General features: G+C 41.6%; 1 protein-coding gene and 1 long non-coding RNA gene across 4 annotated transcripts in view; one reads left to right on the top strand and one right to left on the bottom strand.

Annotated features, from left to right (window-relative positions):
* The window catches only part of FRMD4B (FERM domain containing 4B), a 234,114-nt gene that overhangs the window by 102,030 nt on the left and 104,239 nt on the right, over positions 1-27,845 (top strand). For all 3 annotated transcript variants that reach the window (XM_082664658.1, XM_082664659.1, XM_082664660.1), the window contains exons 2-4: positions 3,235-3,300; positions 5,681-5,775; positions 19,786-19,878. In XM_082664658.1, coding sequence (XP_082520784.1) covers positions 3,235-3,300; positions 5,681-5,775; positions 19,786-19,878 — 254 coding nt within the window. The remainder of the gene's footprint in view (positions 1-3,234; positions 3,301-5,680; positions 5,776-19,785; positions 19,879-27,845) is intronic.
* LOC309828178 overlaps positions 27,138-27,845 on the bottom strand; it is a 28,507-nt gene continuing 27,799 nt past the window's right edge. Inside the window, exon 3 of the long non-coding RNA XR_014297297.1 lies at positions 27,138-27,156. This is a non-coding gene — a long non-coding RNA (uncharacterized lncRNA). The remainder of the gene's footprint in view (positions 27,157-27,845) is intronic.

Genomic DNA, 27,845 nt, shown 5'->3' with positions numbered 1-27,845 from the left:
CTTGCAATGTTTTATGAGTTTTGACATATCCCTTAATGGATTCATATTGTTTCCGTGGATCTTCTGAGTATTATTTGATTGTTCTGTAGGGCATGTACTTAGGGTTTGCTTGTGTGGGTTTTACAAAAGAGATTAAATGATTTAAACTGACACATCGATTGATTTCCTCCTGTAGTATAGAAGAGTAGAAAAAAGATGACTTTTTTTTTCAGTTAGACATTAATTCAAATTTTACCTTGCTTTTTTCTTGCCCAGGCAAACTTGAATGATTAACCTTAAACTCTGTACCTTGACTTCCTTGTCTGTAAAATGGGGATGTTGCCATATTGTAGAGTTTTGTGGAGCTTTAATGAGATAATTTCCATAAAGTTCCCAGTTTTGTGCCTGAAACAAAGATTGGTTCCCTTTCCTCTTGCCACCAGAGATGTGTATGTGACCTACCTGGCTTTACAGAGTTTGAGGGCATAATCAGTGGCCATGGGGCAACGTAAAGCTTCCCACTTACCTCTTAGCACTACTTCCGAGGTTGCTATGGGCCACATCTCCGTTCTAATCAACTGAGCTACTTTCTAGGCTTTTAGAGCAGAGCTCAATCAAACATGTAAGTAAGATATTGTAATTAGTATTTTTCACATTAAAAACAGATTGCTTATCCCACTCTGAGACTCAATTTTCTCATCTGTTGAATTGGGGATAACAACCCCAATCCCAGGAGGTGACTATGCAGCTCAGAGATAAGATTATAAACACCTAGGGCAATGCTAAGTATGTAGTTGGTTCTCAGTAATAGAAGAAATTTTCTTTTTAAATTGGGATTATATGTATCTGAGTTTCCATGTCTTATAGTTTTGTTTTGTTTTGTTTTGTTCAGTTTTTTGCCAAGTCATGGTGACTTGCAGGATCTTAGTTCTACGACCAGGGATTGAACCTGGGCCCCTGGCAATGCAAGTGCTGAGTCCTAACCACTGGACTGCCAGGGAATTCCCAAGGTCTTATAGTTTTGTACAACACCTAAGAGACAAAGTGCTGCCGATGCTTTTCAGAAGTAACCCAGCAATTCCACATGCATGGACAAAGCTGGATGTGCAAAATTTATTGTGACATTGCTTATGACAGCAAAAGGCTAGAAACAGTCTAAGTGTTTCTCAGCAGGAGACTCATTAACTACGTCTGCACAATGATTTGATGCTATAGAACCTTTATAAAGAATGAGGTCGGTCTATATGTGTTGACATTGGAAAGATTTCCAAGAAATATTGAATTAAAAAAGCAAGGGGCAAAACAGTAAGTATAGCATAGTTCCACTTCAATTGAAAAAAACCATACACATATAAATATGCATATACACAGACACTGCAGTCACACACACACACACACACAAATATTAAGAGCACCTGCTTCGGGACTTCCCTGGTGGTCCAGTGGTTAAGAATCTGCCTGCCAATGCAGGGAACATGGGTTCGAGCCCTGGTCCGGGAAGATCCCACATGCCAGGGAGCAACTAAGCCCGTGTGCCACAACTACTGAGCCTGCGCTCTAGAGCCCGCGAGCCTCAACAACTAATGCCCGTGTGCCTAGAGCCTGTGCTCTGCAACAAGAGAAGCCACCACGGTGAGAAGCCCACGCACCACAACAAAGAGTAGCCCCTGCTCGCCGCAACTAGAGAAAGTCCACACGCAGCAATGAAGATCCAATGCAGCCAAAACTAAATAAAAATAAATTAATTATTTAAAAAAAGTTAAAAAAAAGAGTACCTGCTTCATTTCAAAATATGTTCAATATAATATTAAAGTAAAACATTTAACATGAGAATATGTTTTTTTAACATGTACATGTATATATCTGAAAATCCATCTAAAGATGGTCTGTGAGGATTCTCCTCAATCTGACAGAGTGGTAATTTCTGCAGGTAGAAAGGTTTGGAGCATGAGTTACTCAAAGTTGATCTTTGCATTTTATGCATTGTTTAAATATTTTACAAGGAGTAATTTCCCAGTATTGCAGTTATAGGTGATAAAAAATTAAATATAATTACTAATTTATACATCAAATTGTTCTTAACTGTCTTAACTCTTCTTTTTTTAAAAGTATTTCTTAGCTGCGTTGTTATTTTTTAGTTGTGGCACACGAGATCTTTTGTTGCAGTGCGTGGGCTTCTCTCTAGTTGTGGCATGCGGGCACATGGGCTCATTAGTTGTGGCACGCGGGCTCCAGAGCACATGGGCTCAGTAGTTGTGGCGCGTGGGCTCTCTAGTTGCTCTAGTTGTGGTGCGCGGGCTTAGTTGCCCTGCGGCATGTGAGACCTTAGTTCCCCGACCAGGGATCGAACCGGTGTCGCTGCATCGCAGGATCGGTTCTTAACCACTGGACCACGAGGGAACTCCCTGTCTTAACTATTCTTAACTGCTAATTATGGTAGTGATATGAATACTACAAAGGAGGGCCAAAGTTTCAAAAATGGAGACTTTACATTTTAACTTTAGTATCATTTGTTTTTCATCCTATAATTATGCATGTATTGTGTTTATTAAAACACAACAATGAATAAAACCATCTTCATTTGGAAAATAAAATATTGATTCAAGGAAAAGTATAGTAGTTTCCTCTGGGAAGGAAACCTGCTTTTCATAGTATAATTTTGTGTGTTGTATAGGTATTGTTTTTTCAATATATTGAGTGGTCTTTGCTTTTCATTCTTTTTTCTTTTAAATCTAAGAGCTAAAAAAATAAAAATAGGGACTTCTCTGGTGGCACAGTGGTTAAGAATCCACCTGCCAATGCAGGGGACACGGCTTCAAGCCCTGGTCCGGGAAGATCCCACATGCCGCGGAGCAACTAAGCCCGCGAGCCACAACTACTGAGCCCACGCGCCGCAACTACTGAAGCCCACGCACCTAGAGCCGGTGCTCTGCAACAAGAGAAGCCACGGCAATGAGAAGCCCGCGCACCACAATGAAGAGTAGCCCCCTCTCGCCACAACTAGAGAAAGCCTACACACAGCAACAAAGACCCAACGCAGCCAAAAAATATACAATAAAAATAAATAAATAAATAAAAATAAGTGCAAGAGCTGATGCCGTATAATAAATCTGTTTATGACCAAACCTGTTGATTAACTCAACTGATGGCATTTTTAGGCTGAGCACATCACCCGTAAAAGAAATGGTAAATCAAGTTGAAGGGTTTGCCTGCCAGCCCCAGCCTGATGCCACTCTTGCTGTCTTGTCTCCACAGATGACAGAAGGCAGGCACTGCCAGGTGCACCTCCTGGATGACAGGAGATTGGAGCTGCTGGTTCAGGTAGGTGATGCCACATAGAGACAAGCCATCCTGGTTCCCTCTGTAGGCCTTGTGGCCTATGTTCAGCCTGCTTGCTTATCTGTGCCTCAGAGCCAGTGACACAGGATTGTTTATGGGGGATAAAGCTTCAAAGCAAGGAAACGTAGCTGTATTTAAGAGTAACTAGAGGGCTTCCCTGGTGGCGCAGTGGTTGAGAGTCCGCCTGCCACTGCTGCAGGGGACACAGGTTCGTGCCCCAGTCCGGGAGGATCCCACATGCCGCGGAGCGGCTGGGCCCGTGAGCCACGCAGCCACGGCCTGCGTGTCCGGAGCCTGTGCTCCCCAGCGGGAGAGGCCACAACAGTGAGAGGCCCGTGTACCACAAAAAAAAAAAAAAAAGAGTAACTAGAGACTGGTGACAGGATTCAGAGATGCTTGGATTGCAGTCTGAGCTTTGACACTCAGTAGCTGTGTGACCCTGGGCAAGTGACTTGACTTCTCTGAATCACCTCTTGTTGGTAAACTGGAGACCATAATGCTTCCCTGAAAGGGTTTTTGTGAGCTGAGACTCGTCATTCTGCCACTTTCCTGTCACATGGCATGGTCCAAGTTAAATACCCAGTTTCAACAGCTGTGAACTGGGATTAAGATTGCCTAATATTCCTCTCAGAAATTATGGTTAAAATCATACTAGATTAATCCCAAGCTCCCAATCCTTCCCTCCCCCACCCTCCCCCTTGACAGCCACAAGTCTGTTCTCTATGTCTGCAAGTCAGCTTGGGAGCTTGGGAGCTTGGGAGCTTGGGATTAGCAGATACAAACTTGTAGATACAGTATGGATAAACAAGGTCCTACTGTATAGGCACAGGGAACTATATTCAATATCCTGTGATAAACCATAGTGGAAAAGAATATTAAAAAAGCATATATATATATATATATATATGTGTGTGTGTGTATATATATATATATATATATATGTATAACTGAGTCAATTTGCCATACAGTAGAAATTAACACAACATTGTAAATCAGCTGTACTTCAGTATAATTAAAAAAACATCAAACTGCATTATATATGTGAACAAAATCTCTGTAAAACACATGGGACTATATGAGTGATGATATCTTAATTATTGATGCTTCTGTCTTTATTCACCCAACACTCTGGACCCAGAATCTTAAAAGACCGTGGAAGTGCCTGATGACAGCCACACCTAAAGCTGTGGCTAGAATTCCCTCCCTTCACCAAACCTAAATTCTCCTTTCTGAGGCTGTGTCGAGCCCACTCTGTACAGGCTTCAATTAGAATGAAAATAGCACATCAATCATAGTTTCACCAGAGTAGACCTTTTGGTCTAGATTTCTATTCTTTTCTTTTTTCTTTTCCTTTAACTTTTTTTCTTTCTTCTTTTTTTATCATGACTGTTCTTTCTTCCCCAACAACAAACATCCAACCCTCAAACTACCATAATGAGCCCTAAAACGTGTGGCTCAAAGGTCAAAAGAAGTCCACCTAGAATGCCTCCCTGCAATCCCCCTTTCCTTCCCCAGTCTCTGCAAATCCACCATCTGCTCTCACTCTGGACACTGGCTGATTACAAACCATGCTTCTTCCCACCAGAGCCAGTGCTTCCCAAAAGCTTATAGACTAGATCCTTCCTCTAATGAGGTGCCCAGTAAGTACTGGTGATGATGATCTGCACGATGGATACAGTTACTCCATCCCAGGAGAGAAGTGCAAAGCTTAGTCTTTGGATTCAGACAGAACTGGGTTCAAATCAGGTCCTTAACTAACTGGAACATCAAGCAAGATGCTTGACGGCTCTTGGCCTTTGTTGGCTCATCTATAAAATGGCAGGAACCCCTACTTCATAGACTCTTTGTAAGGATTAAAATGAAATAATGGGTAGAAGGAGTCCAGCACAGTAGACAGTCACTATTATTATTATTGTGGTGTTGTTGTTGTTGTTAGTTCTCTCTGGGTCTTGAGCCTTTGGGTCTTGACCCTCCTCAGTTGACCAAGCCAAGTTATTCCTACAGTCTAGGCGGTGTTTCATATTCTTTGTCTTGATCACTAAACCATACTATATATAAAAGAGCATTTTTTCCAAAACACCAATGCATTGGTGCATACACTTTTACTTTAGAGGAAAAAATAAGGTGCTGGACGGAATTGCAAATATATCAAAATGATGATCTCAGCGGTGTTCCTGTTCCCATTTCCCCCCCTTCCCGAACCCTTAGAGAATGGTCTATAGTAGATTAAGCAACAAAAGGGCACGGGCATCCGAAAACAAACAAACAAAGGCTGCTTTAAACTGTTTGGGACAGAGGAAAGTGGTAGCAGTAAGAGAGAGAGGGGACCAAATTGTTCCTAATCCTATTTTTATCTTAACAGCCCAAACTTTTATCAAGAGAGTTGCTGGACCTCGTGGCTTCGCATTTCAGCCTGAAAGAAAAGGAGTATTTTGGAATCACGTTTACAGATGACACGTAAGAGTTTTCCTATTTTTACCTTTTGTCTGGGTTACCTATGTGCGTAACTCTCAACTGGCAAAAGCAGGGGCAGGGGGAGCGCTGCAAGAATTAGAATACGTCCTGCTTAGCTAAAGATTTCTTAATACAGGTTTTTCTTTAGAACTCTGGTAAAAGGAGAAGAAAGGGAATATTGATCATTCTAAGAACTCAGAACATTGTCCCAAGTGCCTTAGCAATTTGTTGCAGTGAGTTTGTTATTCTAGATGATAGTCTGTCGTCACATTTCTTTGAATGCAGTTGTGCTTGCTTATTTAGCTTATGTACCGGGGATAGAAACGCTAGTGTCATCTACTCATATCTTGAAACCGAATTAATGTTTGGATGTGGTGGCCAGAAAGTTTAAAGGCGATTTTGGTGCCCACCTGATAAATATGTATATACTTGAATGATGGACGAAATTTCTAACTTCCACTTAGGCAGGCCCATTTTACGTAACCCTCATTTTTTTCCTTTTACTTACATTTTTAATGCTAACGTGGATATTGTGTATATTTTGGTATATAACAGTGAATTCACAAGAATTTAAAGCTCCGTGGAAGCTAAGGTGTTTAGTCTTACCAGCTCTTTTCTGCATGTGTGTATGTGTGTGTGTGTGCTTTATGGCAGCCTGACTTGCCTACGTTATATGCAGCTTGATATAGTAAATGATTTCTTCTCCCTTATGGGATAATTTGCAAAGAGCTCTTCAAATATTAAAATTCAAGAAAACGTGTTCCAGACACAAAATCTATTGGCCAACCACCCAGCCAGCATTCTTTCCGTAACTCTCAGTTTAAATGTTTTTCCATTCTTCATGTTAACCAGGCAGAAAATTACCTCAGGAAGGGGTTAATTTGTTTTTAACACTTTGTATGTACTGATTACTTCCAGCCTTGGTGGGCTGCAAGCTTAGGACCTCCTGGAAATGCCAGTGGGCTCAGGACTTGGGCTGGGCAAAAAAAACAAACAAAAAAACCCCAGACAGCTGAGTTGTCAGGAGACATAGAAAAACCTGAAAACTTTGATTTCAGACTCAAGATGTTTCCTGAATGTAGTTCAACAAAGCAGGAAAAAAGTGCACTCCACCTCACCCACTTCATCCCGAATCACAAAATTATCTGTTCACTCAACAGCAGTTTGAGACCTTGTCTGATCAGTCCTCTGCTGGATGAAATAGGAAATGCAGACGTCCATTGAGCACAGGCGCTAGCTGGAAAGACAAAACCAGTTCATGAGAATCAGTGATCAAACACACACATACAGGTTGAATCTGGATGTGACTGAAATCATAGCAAACAGCATTGACTTAAAACCATAAATACATGATGGCTAAGTTATATGGTAAAAACCATAAATACACAAACACTACAATTTGGGGAAAGGTCACGTAAAATAGAGGCTAAAATCATGAATGTTGGAGTAATTTATCCATTCAACAGTTATTTCTTGAGTGCCACTAAATGCCAGGCATTTGTTCTAGCTTCCAGGGATTCAGCTGTGAACAACACAGACCAGGTTCTTCCTCTCATGGAGCTTATGTTGCACTAGTATGGTCCAGTAGAACAAGTAAATAAATAGATAAATGAGGGACTTCCCTGGTGGTCCAGTGGGTAAGACTCTGCGCTCCCAATGCAGGGGGCCCGGGTTTGATCCCTGGCTGGGGAACTAGATCCCACATGCATGCCGCAACTAAAGAGTCCACATGCCACAACTAAGAGTCTGCATGCTGCAACTAAACGGTCCTGCATGCTGCAACTAAGACCCAGTGTAGCCAAAATAAATAAATATTTAAAAAAAAAAGATAAATGAGAAGATACCAGCAATGACAAGTGCTTTGAAGAACATGAAACAAGAGGCCATGATCAAGAAAAATGGGGGTGGGGTGGTGCAGTTTTAGACAGGGTGGACCAGGACGGCTTATAAAAGGTGATGTGTAATAGAAAGCAAGAACCAGTTCTGCAAAAGTAGGGGTGCCTTTCTTAACTAAAGCGGGTGGAAATACTCTCAGGTGAGAATAAGCTTGACTTTGTTTTTTTATTTTTGAGAACGAAAAAAAAAAGCCAGTATGCCTTGAATAGAGAGAGTAAGAGGAAAAGTGGTACAAGATAATGGTTGAGAGGGAGGCAGGGTGGACATCAGAGAAGCTTGGTAGCTATGAGATCTTAGACTTAATACCTCTGACACTCAAGTTTTCTCATCTGTACAATGGGCATAATAATAGCACCAAAGTAATAAGTACTATATAAGGTACATATGATAGGGTCATAGTATTATACTATTAAACAGGTATAATACTATGCAGAGCCCACGCACACAACATCCTATCGTTCGTAGTCATGGCAGGAAGGTGTGCTCTGAAGGAGGACTTGGGTGGGAAGCCACACAGGAGGGTAACTGGGAGGGCACTTAGACCTTAGGTAGTGGGGAGAGGAGCCGGCATTCAGGGAAAAGTCATTTGGTGCACCAGTGCATGGACATGGTCATGAACATGGTACATCTGCCCAGTGGCTAGGAAACTGGCCTGAGCGTGGATTAAGATATAAGAAGGACAAACACACAGGTGAGCCCACAGAGTCATGGAGATGCAGAAGGCACACCAAGGCCCCTGAAGGATGTTCTGCAGGGGAGTGACATGATTAATGACTGTGGTCTTGCAAATGTCCCAGGCTGTAAGGTTCATGGTGGGCTGGAAAAGCGTCCTGGCCACATGGCTGGCTTTTGGGAAAGCTCCAGACTCAGGTGAACATAACCAGAGGGGGCATACATCAAGTGTTCAGACTGTAGCACCTTCTCTTCAGAAAGTAAGGAATACATAATATGAATGATTTCCTTTTCTGCCTTGGGCCACTCTCCCCATCGTGTGCCTGGGGATGATTTCTTTCTAAATACTCTATTGGAAGAAGAATGTCTCACTTAAGTCCCTCCTCTAGCTATTTTCTTTAGTGACATCAGTCAATGCTTATAGTCTTTCCAAGAAGCCTGGCTCCAAAGTGTCCTTCGTGCACTCCCCTGCAAATGACAGCAGAGTCTGTTTCTGAATTATGATCAGTTTAGAAGGTGTCTTCTGGCTCTAGCTGTGTTTATTTTTAGAAGAAGTATGAGCTGGGCTCTTGGGGGAGTGGGAATTGGCCATTTCCACCTTTCTGGGGAACAGGTCTGGAAAATTGCTTCTGTCAAAGGGTGTCTCCTTGGAATGTCTTGGTCACAGGCTTAGTTCTTTTTCTTGTCTGGTAAATATTTTTGGAAAGTATTTTCTTTCAGCACTCCCCTTCCCTCGCCCGCATAAAACCACTTAGTCGGATCCCTCCCAGGATGCTGTGTGAATTGCATTTTCCAGCCCAGATGCCACATCAGTTCTTTGCCTTTGGTGAACTTCAAATAGAGTAAGGCAAAGCGGAGGGGACATTTTGTCAATGAAACTAGCCACTGTCTGTATCCTACTCCACGGGCCAAGAAGAGGAATGGAAAAATGGAATCACGCGGTTACATGATAAAAGTAGTGATGGTGACCAACAAAAACCAATTCGTGGTCCTATTGGAGGGAGGGGATAGAATTCCTAAGCTCACGCGGGTTAGTGCCTTCTGGTGTTCTGTGTGCAGGGCGAGTCTTTACCCCTAGAGGGCAGTCACGACCCTCCTAAGGCAGCACTCTGTTCCCCATAATGGTTCCCATCCCCTTCAACCCACTTGACATTTTTTTCCTTTCCTTGTTTTGAAAGGATTTGCTGGATGAGCTTTGTTTATTAAGAAATAACAAATAGGTTTCACAACACAATTGGGATTTTTGATCACCGTTCCATCCGGTGGGCCTGAGATGATCGACCTTTGACTGATACAATTCTAGCCAAAAGGGACGCTTGCTTCATAGTGGGCTAACACAGCTGATAGAGGTGAATGTGTAAATTCATGTCTTTTTGAGGTATTGATTAGATCTGTCCCATTTGCTGATGGAAAAACTTGAGAAAAGTAGGTTATAAGGAATAAGTGCTTTTTGATCTCATTTTACTCTCAAAGGCTAGAAAAGAGCATGTTAACCTGGAATATATCTCAATGATAGAGTTAAGGGTAATTTTCACTTTTTTGTTCTTCTAACTTCATCCTGTTGGTGAAATTATGGGTAGATTTTTTTTCTAAAAACTTATTTTTGTATTACTTTTACATGAATATCTTCTTATAAAAACATTTAATATCATAGTTGAGGCTGCTGTCTTTTGATGTAGCAATTTGCTCTGTATCTCTCCAGAAGTGTATCTAAGAATTCTAAGAATTTTCGTCAATATATAATAGTATTTGAGTGTCTTCTGTGGTTAATATAATTGATTTATGCTCTATATGTTATTATACAACTTGCTGCATTCTTGGACATCATTTCACACAAGTTCATGTAAATATACATTATGCTTCTTAAATGATGCCACATCTTCCTAAGTAAAAGCAAAAAAGACAATTCAAAATTACTCTCATTTTCTCTAAGAAAACTTTTAAATACTATACAATACTTTATGTATTTCAGACATACATTTGAGCATCTGTGAAATTGGGGTATGTCTTCAAATCAGTGCCATCCTAAACTTGATCAAATACAGTGTAAGAATCTTTTAACTTCCAGTCCCCTATCCTTATATATTTTTTACCCACAAAAGCAGTAATTCTATGAACCTTTCCTTATGTCACTTATATCAACTTATCTTGATAATATTCCTCCAAGGAAAGCTAGAGACAGTTATTGGAAGTCTCATCTAATAATTACAGAAATAGAGACACACTTTTTTCCTATGTTAAAACTAGTAAGTGACAAAAAACAGGAATAGGGGAGGAGCCTCAAGATGGCGGAAGAGTAACACGCGGAGATCACCTTCCTCCCCATAAATACATCAGAAATCCGGCTACATGTGAAACACCTCCTACGGAACACCTACTGAACGCTGGCAGAAGACCCCAGACCTCCCAAAAGGCAAGAAACTCCCCACGTACCTGGGTAGGGCAAAAGAAAAAGCAGAGACCAAAGAATAGGGACGGGACCCGCACCAGTGGGAGGGAGCTGTGAAGGAGGAAGGGTTTCCACACGCTAGGAGCCCCTTCGTGGGCGGAGACTGCGGGTGGCAGAGGGGGGAAGGCTTCGAAGCCGCGGAGAGCGCGGCTACAGGGGTGCGGAGGGCAAAACGGAGAGATTCCCTCACAGAGGATTGGGGCCGGCCACCACTCACCAGCCGGAGAGGCTTGTCTGCTCACCCGCCGGGGCGGGCGGGGCTGCGAGCTGAGGCTCGGGCTTCGGAGGTCGGATCCCAGGGAGAGGGCTGGGGTTGGCGGCGTGAACACAGCCTGAAGGGGCTAGTGCGCCACAGGTAGCCGGGAGGGAGTCCGGGAAAACGTCTGGAGCTGCCGAAGAGGCAAGAGACTTTTTCTTGCCTCTTCGTTTCCTGGTGCGCGAGGAGAGAGGATTCAGAGCGCCGCTTAAAGGAGCTCCAGAGACGGGCGCGAGCCGCGGCTATGAGCGCGGACCCCAGAAACGGGCATGAGACGCTAAGGGTGCTGCTGCCGCCACCAAGAAGCCTGTGTGCGAGCACAGGTCACTATCCACACCCCCCTTCCGGGAAGCCTGTGCAGCCCACCACCGCCAGGGTCCCGTGATCCAGGGACAACTTCCCTGGGAGAACGCACCGCGCGCCTCAGGCTGGTGTAACGTCACGCTGGCCTCTGCCGCCGCAGGCTCGCCCCGCATCCGCGCCCCTCCCTCCACCCGGCCTGAGTGAGCCAGAGCCCCCGAAGCAGCTGCTCCTTTAACCCCGTGCTGTCCGAGCGAAGAACAGACGCCCTCAGGCAACCTACACGCAGAGGCGGGGCCAAATCCAAAGCTGAACCCCAGGAGCTGTGCGAACAAAGAAGAGAAAGGGAGATCTCTCCCAGCAGCCTCAGAAGCAGCAGATTAAATCTCCACAATCAACTTGCTGTACCCTGCATCTGTGGAATACCTGAATAGACAACAAATCATCCCAGATTGAGGAGGTGGACTTTGGGAGCAACGATATATATATATTATTCCCTTTTTCTCTTTTTGTGAGTGTGTATGTATATGCTTCTGTGCGTGATTTTGTCTGTATAGCTTTGCTTTTACCATTTGTCCTAGGTTTCTGTCTGTCCGTTTTTTTTTTATTACTTAAAATTTTTTTTCTTAATAATTTAATAACTTTATTTTATTTTATCTCCTTCCTTCCCTTCCCTTCCCTTCTCTTTTCTTTTTTTCTTTTCTTTCTCCCTTTTATTCTGAGCCGTGTGGATGAAAGGCTCTTGGTGCTCCAGCCAGGAGTCAGTGCTGTGCCACTGAGGTGGGAGAGCCAAGTTCAGGACACTGGTCCACAAGAGACCTTCCAGCTCCACGTAATATCAAACGGCGAAAATCTCCCAGAGATCTCCATCTCAACCCCAAGACCCAGCTCCACTCAATGACCAGCAAGCTACACTGCTGGACGCCCTATGCCAAACAACTAGCAAGAAAGGAACACAACCCCATCCATTAGCAGAGAGGCTGCCTAAAATCATAAGGCCACATACACCCCAAAACACACCACCAGACATGGACCTGGCCACCAGAAAGACAAGATCCAGCCTCATCCACCAGAACACAGGTACCAGTCCCCTCCACGAAGAAGCCTACACAACACACTGAACCAACCTTAGACACTGGGGACAGACACCAAAAACAACGGGAACTACGAACCTGCAGCCTGCGAAAAGGAGAGCCCAAACACAGCAACTTAAGTAAAATGAGAAGACAAAGAAACACACAGCAGATGAAGGTGCAAGGTAGAAACCCACCAGACCAAGCAAATGAAGAGGAAATAGGCAGTCTACCTGAAAAGGAATTCAGAATAATGATAGTAAAGATGATCCAAAAGCTTGGAAGTAGAATGGAGAAAATACAAGAAACGTTTAACAAGGACCTAGAAGAACTAAAGAGCAAACAAGCAATGATGAACAACACAATAAATGAAATTTAAAATTCTGTAGAAGGAATGAATAGCAGAATAACTGAGGGAGAAGAACGGATAAGTGACCTAGAAGATAAAATAATGGAAATAACTACTGCAGAGCAGAATAAAGAAAGAATGAAAAGAACTGAGGACAGTCTCAGAGACCTCTGGGACAACATTAAATGCACCAAAATTCAAATTACAGGGGTCCCAGAAGAAGAAGAGGAAAAGAAAGGGACTGAGAAAATATTTGAAGAGATTATAGTTGAAAACTTCCCGAATATGGGAAAGGAAATAGTTAATCAAGTCCAGGAAGTGAAGAGAGTCCCATACAGGATAAATCTAAGGAGAAACACGCCAAGACACATATTAATCAAACTATCAAAAATTAAATACAAAGAAAAAATATTAAAAGCAGCAAGGGAAAAACAACAAATAACATACAAGGGAATCCCCATAAGGTTAATACCTGATCTTTCAGCAGAAACTCTGCACCCCAGAAGGGAATGGCAGGACATATTTAAAGTGATGAAAGGGAAAAACCTACAACCAAGATTACTCTACCCAGCAAGGATCTCATTCAGATTTGACAGAGAAATTAAAACCTTTACAGACAAGCAAAAGCTAAGAGAATTCAGCACCACCAAACCAGCTTTACAACAAATGCTAAAGGAACTCCTCTAGGCAGGAAACACAGAGAAGGAAAAGACCTACAATAACAAACCCAAAACAATTAAGAAAATGGCAATAGGAATATACATATCGAAAATTACCTTAAATATAAATGGATTAAATGCTCCAACCAAAAGATGTAGACTGGCTGAATGGATACAAAAACAAGACCCGTATATATGCTGTCTACAATAGACCCACTTCAGACCTAGGGACACATACAGACGGAAAGTGATGGGATGGAAAAAGATATTCCATGCAAATGGAAACCAAAAGAAAGCTGGAGTAGCAATTCTCGTATCAGACAAAATAGACTTTAAAATAAAGACTATTACAAGAGACAAAGAAGGACACTGCATAATGATCAAGGGATCGATCCAAGAAGAAGATATAACAATTGTAAATATTTATGCCCCCAACATAGGAGCACCTCGATACATAAGGCAAATGCTTACAGACATAAAAGGGGAAATCAACAGTAACACAATCATAGTAGGGGACTTTAACACCCCACTTTCACTAATGGACAGATCATCCAAAATGAAAATAAATAAGGAAACACAAGCTTTAAATGATACATTAAACAAGATGGACTTAATTGATATTTAGGACATTCCATCCAAAAACAACAGAATACACTTTCTTCTCAAGTGCTCATGGAACATTCTCCAAGATAAATCATATCTGGGGTCACAAGTCAAGCCTTGGTAAATGTAAGAAAATTGAAATTGTATCAAGTACCTTTTCTGACCACAGCGCTATGAGACTAGATATCAATCACAGGAAAAAAATCTGTAAAAAATACAAACACATGGAGGCTAAACAATACACTACTTAATAACCAAGAGATCACTGAAGAAATCAAAGAGGAAATCAAAAAAATCCTAGGAACAAATGACAATGAAAACACGATCACCCAAAATCTATGCATTGCAGTGAAAGCAGTTCTAAGAGGGAAGTTTATAGCAATACAGTCCTACCTTAAGAAACAAGAAACATCTCAAATAAACAACCTAACGTTACACCTAAAGCAATTAGAGAACGAAGAACAAAAAAACCCCTAAGTTAGCAGAAGGAAAGAAATCATAAAGATCAGATCAGAAATAAATGAAAAAGAAATGAAGGAAACAATAGCAAATATCAATAAAACTAACAGCTGCTTCTTTGAGAAGGTAAACAAAATTGATAAACCATTAGCCAGACCCATCAAGAAAAAAAGGGAGAAGACTCAAATCAATAGAATTAGAAATGAAAAAGGAGAAGTAACAATTGACACTGCAGAAATACAAGGATCATGAGAGATTACTACAAGCAACTCTGTGCCAATAAAATGGACAACCTTGAAGAAATGGACAAATTCTTAGAAAAGCACAACCTTCCAAGACTGAACAGGAAGAAAAAGAAAGTATGAACAGACCAATCACAAGCACTGAAATTGAGACTGTGATTAAATATCTCCCAACAAACAAAAGTCCAGGACCAGATGGCTTCACAGGTGAATTCTATCAAACATTTAGAGAAGAGCTAACAGCTGTCCTCAAACTCTTCCAAAATATAGCAGAGGGAGAAACACTCCCAAACTCATTCTACGAGGCCACCATCACCCTGATACCAAAACCGGACAAAGATGTCACAAAGAAAGAAAACTATAGGCCAATATCACTGATGAACATAGATGCAAAAATCCTCAACAAAATACTAGCAAACAGAATCCAACAGCACATTAAAAGGATCATACACCATGGTCAAGTGGGGTTTATCCCAGGAATGCAAGGATTCTTCAATATACGCAAATCAGTCAATGTGATACACCATATTAATAAATTGAAGAATAAAAACCATATGATCATTTCAATAGATGCAGAAAAAGCTTTTGACAATATTCAACACCCATTTATGATAAAAACCGTCCAGAAAGTAGGCATAGAGGGAACTTACCTCAACTCAATAAAGGCCATATATGACAAAGCCACAGCCAACATCGTCCTCAGTGGTGAAAAACTGAAACCATTTCCACTAAGATCAGGAACAAGACAAGGTTGCCCACTCTCACCACTATTATTCAACATTGTTTTGGAAGTTTTAGTCACAGCAATCAGAGAAGAAAAGGAAATAAAAGGAATCCAAATCGGAAAAGAAGAAGTAAAGCTGTCACTGTTTGCAGATGACATGATATTATACACAGAGAATCCTAAAGATGCTACCAGAAAACTACTAGAGCTAATCAATGAATTTGGTAAAGTAGCAGAATATAAAAAGTAATGCACAGAAATCTCTGGCATTTCTATACACTAATGATGAAAAATCTGAAAGTAAAATCAAGGAAACACTCCTATTTACCATTGCAACAAAAAGAATAAAACACCTAGGAATTAACCTACCTAAGGAGACAAAAGACCTGTATTCAGAAAACTATAAGACACTAATGAAAAGAATTAAAGATGATACAAATAGATGGAGAGATATACCATGTTCTTGGATTAGAAGAGTCAATATTGTGAAAATGACTATACTACTCAAAGCAATCTACAGATTCGAGGCCATCCCTATCAAACTACCAATGGCATTTTTCACAGAGCTAGAACAAAAAATTTCACAATTTGTATGGAAACGCAAAAGACCCCAAATGGCCAGTGCAATCTTGAGAAAGAAAAATGGAGCTGGAGGAATCAGGCTCCCTGACTTCAGACTATACTACAAAGCTACAGTAAGTAAGACAGTATGGTACTGGCACAAAAACAGAAATATAGATCAATGGAACAGGATAGAAAGCCCAGAGATAAACCCACGCACATATGGTTGCCTTATTTTTGATAAAGGAGGCAAGAATATACAATGGAGAAAAGACAGCCTCTTCAATAAGTGGTGCTGGGAAAACTGGACAGGTACATGTAAAAGTATGAAATTAGAACACTCCCTAAGACCATACACAAAAATAAACTCAAATGGATTAAAGACTAAACTGTAAGGCTTGGGCTTCCCTGGTGGTGCAGTGGTTGAGAGTCCTCCTGCCGATGCAGGGGACATGGGTTCATGCCCCGGTCCAGGAAGATCCCACATGCCACACAGTGGCTAGGCCCGTGAGCCATGGCCGCTGAGCCTGTGCGTCCAGAGCCTGTGCTCCACAACGGGAGAGCCCACAACAGTGAGAGGCCGGCGTACCACACACACACAAAAAAATTATATATATATATATATATATGTAATGTAAGGCTAGACACTATCAAATTCTTAGAGGAAAACGTAGGCAGAACACTTTGACATAAATCACAGCAAGATCCTTTTTGACTCACCTCCTAGAGAAATGGAAATAAAAACAGAAATAAATAAATGGTACCTAATGAAACTTAAAGGCTTTTGCACAGCAAAGGAAACCATAAACAAAATGAAAAGACAACCCTCAGAATGGGAGAAAATATTTGCAAATGAAGCAACTGACAGAGGATTAGTCTCCAAAATTTACAAGCAGCTCACGCAGCTCAATATCGAAAACACAAACAACCCAATCCCAAAATGGGTAGAAGATGTAAACAGACGTTTCTCCAAAGAAGATATACATATTGCCAACAAACACATGAAAGGATGCTCAGCATCACTAATCATTAGAGAAATGCAAATCAAAACTACAGTGAGGTATCACCTCACACCAGTCAGAATGGCCATCATCAAAAAATGTACCAACAATAAATGCTGGAGAGGGTGTGGAGAAAAGGGAACCCTCTTGCACTGTTGGTGGGAATGTAAATTGATACAGCCACTATGGAGAACAGTATGGAGGGTCCTTAAAAAACTACAAATAGAACTACCGTATGACCCAGCAATCCCACTACTGGGCATATACCCTGAGAAAACCATAATTCAAAAAGTCATGTACCACAATGTTCATTGCAGCTCTGTTTACAATAGCCAGGACATAGACGCAACCTAAATGTCCATCGACAGATGAATGGATGAAGAAGATGTGGCACATATATACAATGGAATATTACTCAGCCATAAAAAGAAACGAAATTGAGTTATTTGTAGTGAGGTGGATGGACCTAGAGTCTGTTATACAGAGTGAAGTAAGTCAGAAAGAGAAAACCAAATACCGTATGCTAACACATGTATATGGAATCTAAAAAAAAAAAAGGTTCTGAAGAACCTAGGGGCAGGACAGGAATAAAGACAGAGACCTACTAGAGAATGGACTTGAGGACACGGGGATGGGGAGGTAAGCTGGGACAAAGTGAGAGAGTGGCATGGATATATATACACTACCAAATGTAAGATAGATAGCTAGTGGGAAGCAGCTGCATGCACAGGGAGATCAGGTCAGTGCTTTGTGACACCTAGAGGGGTGGGATAGGGAGGTTGAGAGGGAGGGAGACGAAAGAGGGAAGAGATATGGGGATATATGTATATGTATAGCTGATTCACTTTGTTATAAAGCAGAAACTGATTCGCTTTGTTATAAAGCAGAAACTAACACACCATTGTAAAGCAATTATACTCCAATAAAGATGTTAAAAAAATTATTAAGCGGGTAAATCTGTAGTAAGAGTTCTTACTACAAGAAAACAAAAATTAAAAAAAAAAAGCTGATTCAACCCTCTAATCTCATTTTCTCCTGTATCCTAAGTCTTGGGTTCAAATCCCAGCTCTGCCACTTTTCTTTGCAGATTTACTGTAAAATATAGTATTAATATATTTTTAAAAGTACCAGCTTGGTTGGCACTAAGTAGTTGCTCCATAAAGATTAGCTGCTATTATTATTACTCATATTTCCTATCTACTTATAATAAATACAGCTTAGAGTTTTCTGATTTTTAAAAAAATTATGTACTCAAAGACCAAAATAGGTTGGAATATGTCTTCTGAACCATTATAGGTTTTGGTATAATTTGACATCGCACCACTATCAGCATGTTCTTAAGTTTTGTGTAAGCAAGCGAATGTAGTCTCTGCCTTCTTGGAATTTACAATCTAAAATGGATCAACTAGTGGGACCATCTTGGAAAAGTCACATAAACAATCCCCAGCCACAGTGTCTCAATTCTTCTATCCCTCAGGTCACAATTTCAGGAGAATGTTTATACCCATGAATTTAATGAAGCACTTGAATGAATCAACAGATACGTGCTTAAATGTTAGGAATTCCATAATATATATCCAAAAACAGCCCCCAGGAAGTATTAGACCCCATTTTTTTTTTTTTGCCGTACGCGGGCCTCTCACTGCTGTGGCCTCTCCCGTTGCGGAGCACAGGCTCCAGACGCGCAGGCTCAGCGGCCATGGCTCACGGGCCCAGCCGCTCCGCGGCATGTGGGATCTTCCGGAACCGGGGCATGAACCCGTGTCCCCTGCATTAGCAGGTGGACTCTCAACCACTGTGCCACCAGGGAAGCCCTGACCCCATATTTTTATTTTTATCTTTTAATTAATTTTTTTATTGGAGTCTAGTTAATTTACAATGTTGTTTTAGTTTCTACTGTACAACAAAGTGAGTCAGTTATACATACACATATATCCACTCTTTTTTAGATTCTATTCCCATATGGGTCATTACAGAGTATTGAAGAGTTCTCTGTGCTATTCAGTAGGTTCTTATTAGTTATCTGTTCTATACATAGTAGTGTGTCGACCCCATATTTTTATAAAAGCTATCTGTGTCTGTCTGTTTTCATTAAAAGAAAAGTTTCCCTTCTTGACTATCTAAAATATTTCAGATTTTATATTTAATAAGGATTTAAGGAGTAATATGTTTAATATCACCTAGGTTTTTATCTCCAAAGTCAGCCAGTGTTTTCAGTTTCTTGTTCATTTCATGATGTATCCTCTCTGAGATATTTTTGTACATATAAATGCACATATGTCTAGCTATTCTTTTTTTTAACTTAAAAAATGGCAATATATTATACTCACTGTCATGCATCTGGCTTTTTCATTTAACACCATATTTTGAAAATTTTTCACAATAAGTTTGTAAAGATACCCTTGATCTTTGGTATGGCTGCATAGTATTTCATTGCTGTTTAAATTCATTTTTTTAGGTTGTTGTGAGCCTGTTTGCTGCTACAAACAATGCTACAGTGAGTGGCTTTATACATAGGCTATTTTCCACATGTGCAGGTTTATCCTGATTAACTCCCAGAAATGACAATGCTGGTTCAGAGGCAGGTGCTTTTGTAATTTTGATAGAAATTGCCAAATTGGCCTCATCACTGGTTGTAACAGGTTATACTCCAACCATTAATGTGTGAGAATAACTGTTACCGCACAGCTCTGCCAACACAGTGTTTATTAAACCTTTCTCTGGGTTTCTGTTTAATCTTTCTTGTTTTGTTTTGTTTTACTCTTACAGAGGTCAGCAGAACTGGCTACAGTTAGACCACCGAGTTCTTGACCACGATTTGCCCAAGAAACCAGGCCCAACCGTTTTGTACTTTTCTGTGAGGTATGTAACCAGAGACACATCTACCATCACCACCTGCCTCTTTTTTTTTTTTTTTTTTAGAAAAAAAAAATTCTTGGTGATCAGAGAGAATTTTAAAAAAGAAGGGACAGATCAAAAAATTATTACGTGAAAGAGATTCTTTGCTGTCTTAGTCTGGGGAACAAGTTAACATAGATACTGTGTAGAACTGTTTCCTTTGAAGATGAAGTATAGAATCACCTTCCTTTAGTTCTCAAAGCCCCTTGAATCCATTTAAAGCTGAAAAACGTAAGTAATATATTTTAATACATAAACCTGTTTCTGACTCAACATACTTCTAGATTTTTATAATTTGAAATATAGCAAACACTTACTCTTACATTTTATGTAGGAATGTTTTCTAGAGACTATGGAAATAATTGAATTTTATACAATCTCACACCTTAATTGGAATAGACAATAAAATGCAAACAAATGCTCATGGAAAGAATTAACAGTACAGAAATCTGAATTCTGCTTTCCTGAAGAGACTGCTGGGAAGGAATACTTGATTTGTCCTCTGAGCTCTGCTTGGGCAAGTCACTTAACCATACATATTGGCCTCAGTCATTTCCTCCTGCAATGGATATATTCAACTAAATGAGTGATTTCTTAAAGCCAGCCGATGATGGAAATATTTTTTCACATTAATTATTCACACTGTCAGATAATAAAATGTTATAAAGAGTAACGCCCATGTTCCTTACCTAGCTTAAGAAATAAAAAGGCACCAATTTTGCTGAAAGCCCCTTCCTATGTAGTAGCCCCTCTCCCCACTATCCTGAATTTGATATATTTTCATGATAAATTTTGTCTTCCTGGTCTGAAGCCAAATATGATAAAATAAGCTAAGGTAGGAGATTTCCCATACATCTAAATATGTTTTCATAAAGCTGGATTAACCTAAAGAATGGACCCTAAATTCTGAGCTTATGTTATTTTTTGGATGTTGAACTATGCTTTGTTTTATGACATGACGGTGGAGGCTTTTTGTCTTTCTTTGGGGCGGGGTGGGGTTTGGTTATAGTATGTTTACCTGACAAAATCATGTCAATTTCCACAAACCCTTGTTCCTTTTTTTTTTACTTCTTTATGCTCCTTGAAATCCAAAAGTGTGATAAGATGTCCGGATTTTCCTTTTCTTTTTAAGTCTCTGTTTAACATGAATTGATGGTCATTGTGGATAGAAGCTGCTCCTTATGAAGTAAATAAAGCGCTGACAGCCCCCAATTTGTTTTTTTGCTTTTTGCTCTGAAATCTTGTTTAGAATTTTTTTCACATTTTTAAAACCCAGGAAGGAGGTGGCATAATGGTGATTTGTCCAGGAGCGTAGCATGTATGGAAAAGTACACAGAAATCCTACAGAAAAACATAGGAGTTTCCTGGAAAGAGTGTGATATGAGTGCTTGTGTGCATGGAAATGGAGAAAAAGACAAACACAGACCAGCAGCAATAACAAAAAATGTATATTAGTAATTAAGCAGGGGTCAGAGAATAGAGAAGCTTTCATCTCGTATTATGTAGGGAAAATGGCTCAACATAAATCAATCTTTTTTCACAAAAAATTATATTATCGCTGTAAACATTTCAAACTTTATGGAAGTATAGAGTGAAAAGGAAGAATTACTCTCCATCAGGCTGCTTCCTCACCGTATCCCCAGTTCACTCCCCTTCTTAGAGAAAAATAAGGCTGATGAGTTGTTTGGTGACTTACTTTTTTTTTTTTTTAACCTGGAGATCTTTCCTTCGGTATATGAAAATCACTTTATTTCTTTTCACTTTCGTAATTTAGCTATCCACGCTGCTGTTAAGTGTTTAGGCTGTTTCCAGTGACTTTATTAAGATGTAGCTTGCAGTTAACATCCTTATACTTTCATCTTTGGGCACATAGGTAGTGCTTCTGTAGCCTAACTACTCAGTGCCATTTATTTAGTCACCAGGTTTGTGTTCTAGTTCTTTGACCACTACTATCTGGTCTATTTTTGGTCTCAGAATGCCAGGGGAGAAAGCTGTGTCTTTCCTTCTGTACAGTCACTCATAAGGCGGCCCTGTCATTCCAAAGCGAGTTCCTGGGATTCCGGAGTTGCCTGCTGCCTGTTTGTGAGTTTCAGCGCTTATCTCACGAGTGTCCCGTAATCACTTAGCTTTACTTTCCCTGAACTACTTGCATGTTTAAAAGCCCTTATCAAGTTTTTAATTATTCACTTAATTCTTCTTCCCAACAGTACCCTGGGGTCTTAATAGTCTTTGTTATTATTCCAATCAAGGACTTGTTGTTACTCCAATTTAATTACGGAAATGATAGAGCAAAAGCACACACCAGGGAATTAAGTGAACTGATAGAGGTCAGCGAGTGGGTTGGAGGTCTCACAAATGGGACTGTAGCCACCGCAGTGACGTCAGTGGCCTCTCAGAGGGTCTCCAGCCTTCTCTTTTAAGAAAACAGGACTGCCGCTCATACTTACATCATAGCAGACATCACCACCACCACCCCACCACCCCTAGGTTGCCTGGAGTGACAACACTTTTGAGTCATTGAAGACTAGAACTAAAGAGCATTTGATTGTATTTGGACACGGGGTCACCACAGAAGCCTCTAGAAAGACACATGGTCTCTTTTGATATCGGGGTCATTGCCTTTCCCATCAGCAAGTACTGCTGCACGCCCTGGAATTCGGAGTCGCTCGCTCGTGGACGCCAAGGTGTGTGCGTGCTGAGTAGTTCGCACACAAGGAGGAAGGATTCCCCACAGAAGTAATGCATGATGTGGGTGTGCATCGCTCTTATTTTCATTGCTAACAATTAAAAATATCCAAATGTAGGGGAATTCCCTGGCGGTCCAGTGGTTAAGACTCAGTGCTTTCACTGCCGGGGCCCGGGGTTCAATCCCTGGTTGGCAAACTGAGATCTCGCAAGCCACGAGGCAAGGCCTAAATAAATAAATAAATAAAGATTAAAATATCCAAATGCCAACGATGAAGATGGTTTCAGGAAGTGATGGCATTTTTACAGTGAACAATTGATCGCTGTAATAAAAGACATCAGATGAAAAGGGACATTGCATTTCAGAGCTCCCCCAGAAGGAGAGGGGTTGCATATCTGAATCACTGTAGGAAAATTTTTAAACAGTCACCCCTCCAACCCCCAAAACCTCTGCATTCCTGGCCCAGATTCTGATACCGTGCGCTGGAGACGGTAAATGGGATCTTGGGCAAGTTGGTTGTGAATTAAAAAGGGATCAGGGGATACAAAATAACTTGGCAGAATATTATACAAATATAAGAAAATGTCATTTTTTTAATTGTAGCGTTTATGAAAAAGAAAAATACCATACAGTTTTGCTCTCCAGAAATTTCCTCTCTACTGAAATGTAGCATTAACCCTGTGGCAGGCACTGGGTTAGATATTTGACCTGTATTGTCTCATTGATTCCTGAGCTAAACACTGGGGTCCCACAGATTTGCAGGGAAAGACTTTTCTCCCAGTTCATATCCCCCGGGATGCAGGGAGCAGCTCAGAAACACATGCCGCTTCTGCATGGAAGGAAGAAAACATTTAAGGTGAATGCACTTAGTTCTCTCTTTATGAGCTTCAGGATTAAACCTTTGTCTGTGCTTTAGTTATAAAATCTCAATGATGTGTGCTATGTGTGTAACACATATGTGTATAGACGCCCCATAACTTATTTATGCACCATAATTCATTTAACCCATCCTCTGTTTCCCTGTGAATCCAAACTCCTCCAGGCTGCTGGGGGACTCCTCCAGCCCCAGGGTTGTTATCTGCTCTGTAAATTATCATCCACAAACACATGGGCCTCTGTGGTAATGCAGCCCAGATGTAAGCATTTGAAGAGCTTGATAGTGAGCAAACAGGCATTTAATTCTCAGGGGTGGCAGGGGAACTGCGTGTGACCTCATTGGAAAAGCTCCCATCCCCTCGGGGGCGGGGTGGGGGGGCAAGCCGAGGTGGCTCTGGCTGGTACCACCCAGCTCCACAAAACGCCAGGATCTTGGTCTTTTACCCCTCTTATTCATCGGACTACCTCTTGCTTTTTTTTCCTTTCTGGTTCTCCCTCTCCTCTTCCCCTCTCTTCTTCCTCCTATTTCCAAATCTCCATTGCTATGCACTAAGACTGTAAGTGGCCACTCAGAGGTACCCTAAGTATTGTCTGTCTGTGACGCTTGGGGGTGAGAATTCGCCGCGTGTGGAGAGTCCTAGTAGGAGATGTGGGGAAAGACTACTAACTTTCCGTCAAAGTTGCTGCAAACACACAGCCTTTGAAAGACTTTTTTCTGTCTTAAAAGCACCCCTTGGCCTGGTTCTGGAACGTTCGGCCTTTAACTCAAGGAAGCATTATGACTGCAACTCGTGGGTCCACATCATTCCACCTGATTTTTTTAAGAAAGACAAATATATGAAATACAGCCCAACAGGTAAAGATTCTGGTGAAGAAATAGATTTATTGATACAAAAAGAAAGAAGTTCCCAGTATATTCTAGGGGAAAGAAGTTCCCAGTATATTCTAGGGGAAAGAAGTTCCCAGTATATTCTAGGGGAAAGAAGCAGACCACAGGATGGCACTGAAGTAAAAGATAGGAGTAGGGAAAAGTGTAAAATGTTAACAGTAATTTACCTCTGAGTAGAATGATTGTGGGAATGACTTTTGCTTGTCTATATATGTTTTTTCCTACAATGAATGTATTAAGCAGTTTTTAAAAAATGCAAGTGTGAAGAGTGATAAATGAAGAAAAGGTAAAATGTTTGTGACTGGGTAGCCGTGAGTTATTTTAGAGCTGTCAAAGAGTAGGTGATTTACAATAAGGAGAGGACAGGAAAGTTCACCTCTTCGCAGAGGAATGTGATTAAAAAGCACCAAGAAATAACAGATTTCTCCTACTTTAGGCCCAGCAGAGGGATCTGAGGCAGATGTGTGAGTTAGCCAGAGCTCTTTGCACATCACCACACTTCCATCTGAACGATATCCCAGAACCTGGGGAAAAAGTCTGTTAGTTGCCTTAATATTGACCATGACCTCCTGGCCTAACCCATTCTTGAACTTCCAGGCAGTTGGTAAGGGGCCTTTGACTTTGAGGAGTCACCATCCTGATTCATATGAGAGTTCCAGAAAGACACAGAATCCTTCAAAACTCAATCCTGATTCCAGTTTCTAATTTATTTATTTTATTTTATTTTATTTTATTTTATTTTATTTTATTTAGCTGTGTTGGGTCTTCGTTGCTGCACACGGGCTTTCTCTAGTTGTGGTGAGCAGGGGCTACTCTTCGTTGCGGTGCGTGGGCTTCTCATTGTGGTGGCTTCTCTTGTTGTGGAGCATGGGCTCTAGGCACGTGGGCTTCAGTAGTTGTGGCATGCAGTCTCAGTAGTTGTGGCTCACAGGCTCTAGACCACAGGCTCAGTAGTTGTGGCGCACGGGCTTAGTTGCTCCACAGCATGTGGGATCTTCCCAGACCAGGGCTCGAACCCGTGTCCCCTGCATTGGCAGGCAGATTCTTAACCACTGTGCCACCAGGGAAGCCCCCAATTCCAGTTTCTTACAGGATTATATTTCTGTGTGCTCCGCAATCACATATCAGACAGTGTTTATGGGAATCTGCTCAGTCTTCTCTGTAATCTGTCCTCAGGGTGACATTGAAAGGACAGAAGGGAAGCATTAGTATTATGATGGGTGAAAAGGCCGTAGGGTACAGAAGTTCAATGCTTGGCCTTTAATGCACGCTTTCTCAGTAGCAGTACTATTGACATTTGGGGCCAAGTAATTCTTTTTTTTTTTTTTTTTTTTTTTTGGCCACACTGTGTAGCATGCGGAATCTTAGTTCCCTGACCAGGGATAGAACCCGTGTCCCCTGCAGTGGAAGTGCAGAGTCCTAACCACTGGACTGCCAGGGAATTCTGGGGCCAAGGAATTCTTCACTGAAGGGAGCCATGCTGTGCTGTAGGATGTTTGCAGCACCCCTGTCCTCTACCCATGAGATGCCAGGAACACTCTCCAGGTCAGGACAATCCGAAAAATGTCTTCGACATGGCCAGATGCACTTCACTCCATCCCTTAAGAACGAATGCTTTAGCATTGCTCTTGGGTTCTAACCCTAACTCTCCCGTGTATTACCTGTGTGGCCTTTGGCACCCTCTGTGGGCCTCTTTCCTCACCTAGAAAATGGAATAGGAGCTTGTGGTAATACACAGGGTTGTTGGAGAATTGTGCATGTTAACATGTAACGAAGACCCTCAATAAATGTTAACTATTTTTATGATATAATTAAGAGAGGCTGCCTCAACCACATGTTCAATGGGTAAAAAATTCCTTAATGTGATATATGGCTACTGAATATGGAAGTTCGGAGACTGTCTGGCTTGGGTCTGACCCACTCACTTTTGCACTGGGTGGAAGATTTCATCACTTGTCTCCATCATTCACTAGTCCCAGCCATCCCCTCCCTGCAAAGTTAACCTCTCCTGCCTCTTCCTGTCTCCTTCTCAGAGCATCTGTCCCTACTTTGCTCATGGTGGACGGGAGCCGGCTGTTTTGCAGTTTGAAGCAAGCACTTGGAATTCACCACGGGACCCTAACATTTCACATTGCCTGGGGCAGAAGACTCCCTCCCCGTTCAGACAGGTCACAGCAAGGCCCTTACCCTCCTAGGCCTCCAGCTGTTCCCTGGAGAACTCAAAGAGTCACAATGTGGGAGAGGAGCGCCAGGGCAGGTTTCCACAGGCTCACACCTGGAGGGCCCTCTCTAGTTCTCCTTGGGAAGCCTGGAAATTCGGAAGTGAGGCAGAGTTTTCCTGGCAGGGGAGCACATTGTAGAAGCAAATAATTCTTCCCTTGGGGAATCTTCCAAGAGTGCACCCCTCCCAGAGATGAACGGGAACATATGGGACTCTCAGAAGTTGTGCATCGTCATTTGGAGAAAATGAAATACACTTAAATTATAGCGCTGTTTTCAGCGTGCATTATAAAGCAGGACTGTGAGGTTGCAGGGTCATTACAAGCAATAAATACAGATCTCCCTGCTCGGGGTGTGGATTAGGACCTGAAAGAAATCTACTTAGGCAGGTGGCTGCAGTGAGTGCCTAAAATTACCCACAATAACTGAACGCAACCTGGAACGAGGCGTTTGAATGCAGCCCTTGCAGGACGCCAGTCACCAAGTCAGCATTGTTCAGAATGCGAAATAATTGAGTCATTCTTGCCCAATTCGCCTTCTTTGATGCTATCGCTCAGACACAGCAAAGATTCTGGAAAACAAAGAAAATATGCTCAGTTGGGGAGATAAAGTGGTCAGAAGAGTATGCGTTTCAGAGTGGTTTCCCATTCTGTCAAAATGGACACCTTTGTAGCATGTTGCTTCCTTGAGAGAAAGAGCTTAGGAAAGGTAACTGGAATTTCCATTCTTGTTGTTACTTTTAAGCAGGTTCCCAGCTAAGTGTGCACCTTTTGTTATAGCCCCCCTGGTAGGCAGATAATAATAACATAGTAATAATCACCTCTGCTCATTGACCGCTGAAATACATGCCACCCACTAAGCTAAGTTGAAAATATCTCTCATGTCTCTGGTGTGGAGGCAGGTAAGGAAAGGGAAGCACGGAGAAGCCGAGCAGCTGGATCAGTGTTAGGGCTGGACTTAACCTAGTTATCTCCCCAACTCTGTGGTGTTGACTTTTTTTTTTTCCTTTTCTTTTTTTTTTTTTTTGGCCACACCATGCAGCTCACGGGATCTTAGTTCCCTGACCAGGGATTGAACCCAGGCTGTGGCAGTGAAAGTTCAGAGTCCTAACCACTGGAGCACCAGGGAATTCCCTGTGGTGTTGACTTTTGACCATGATGAATAAATGCCATGGGAGGAAAACATGGGCCACTACATGGCAGTGACCATTAAAGGACAGCCCATCCCAAACAACCAGAGTCTGCTGCTTTTCGACACACG

The sequence above is a fragment of the Grampus griseus genome, assembly GCF_964374135.1.
Source record: "Grampus griseus genome assembly, chromosome: 10".
In the NCBI taxonomy this organism is placed as follows: domain Eukaryota; kingdom Metazoa; phylum Chordata; class Mammalia; order Artiodactyla; family Delphinidae; genus Grampus; species Grampus griseus.
The sequence above is the reverse complement of the archived record's forward strand: the minus strand, read 5'-3'. Positions and strand labels throughout refer to the sequence as shown.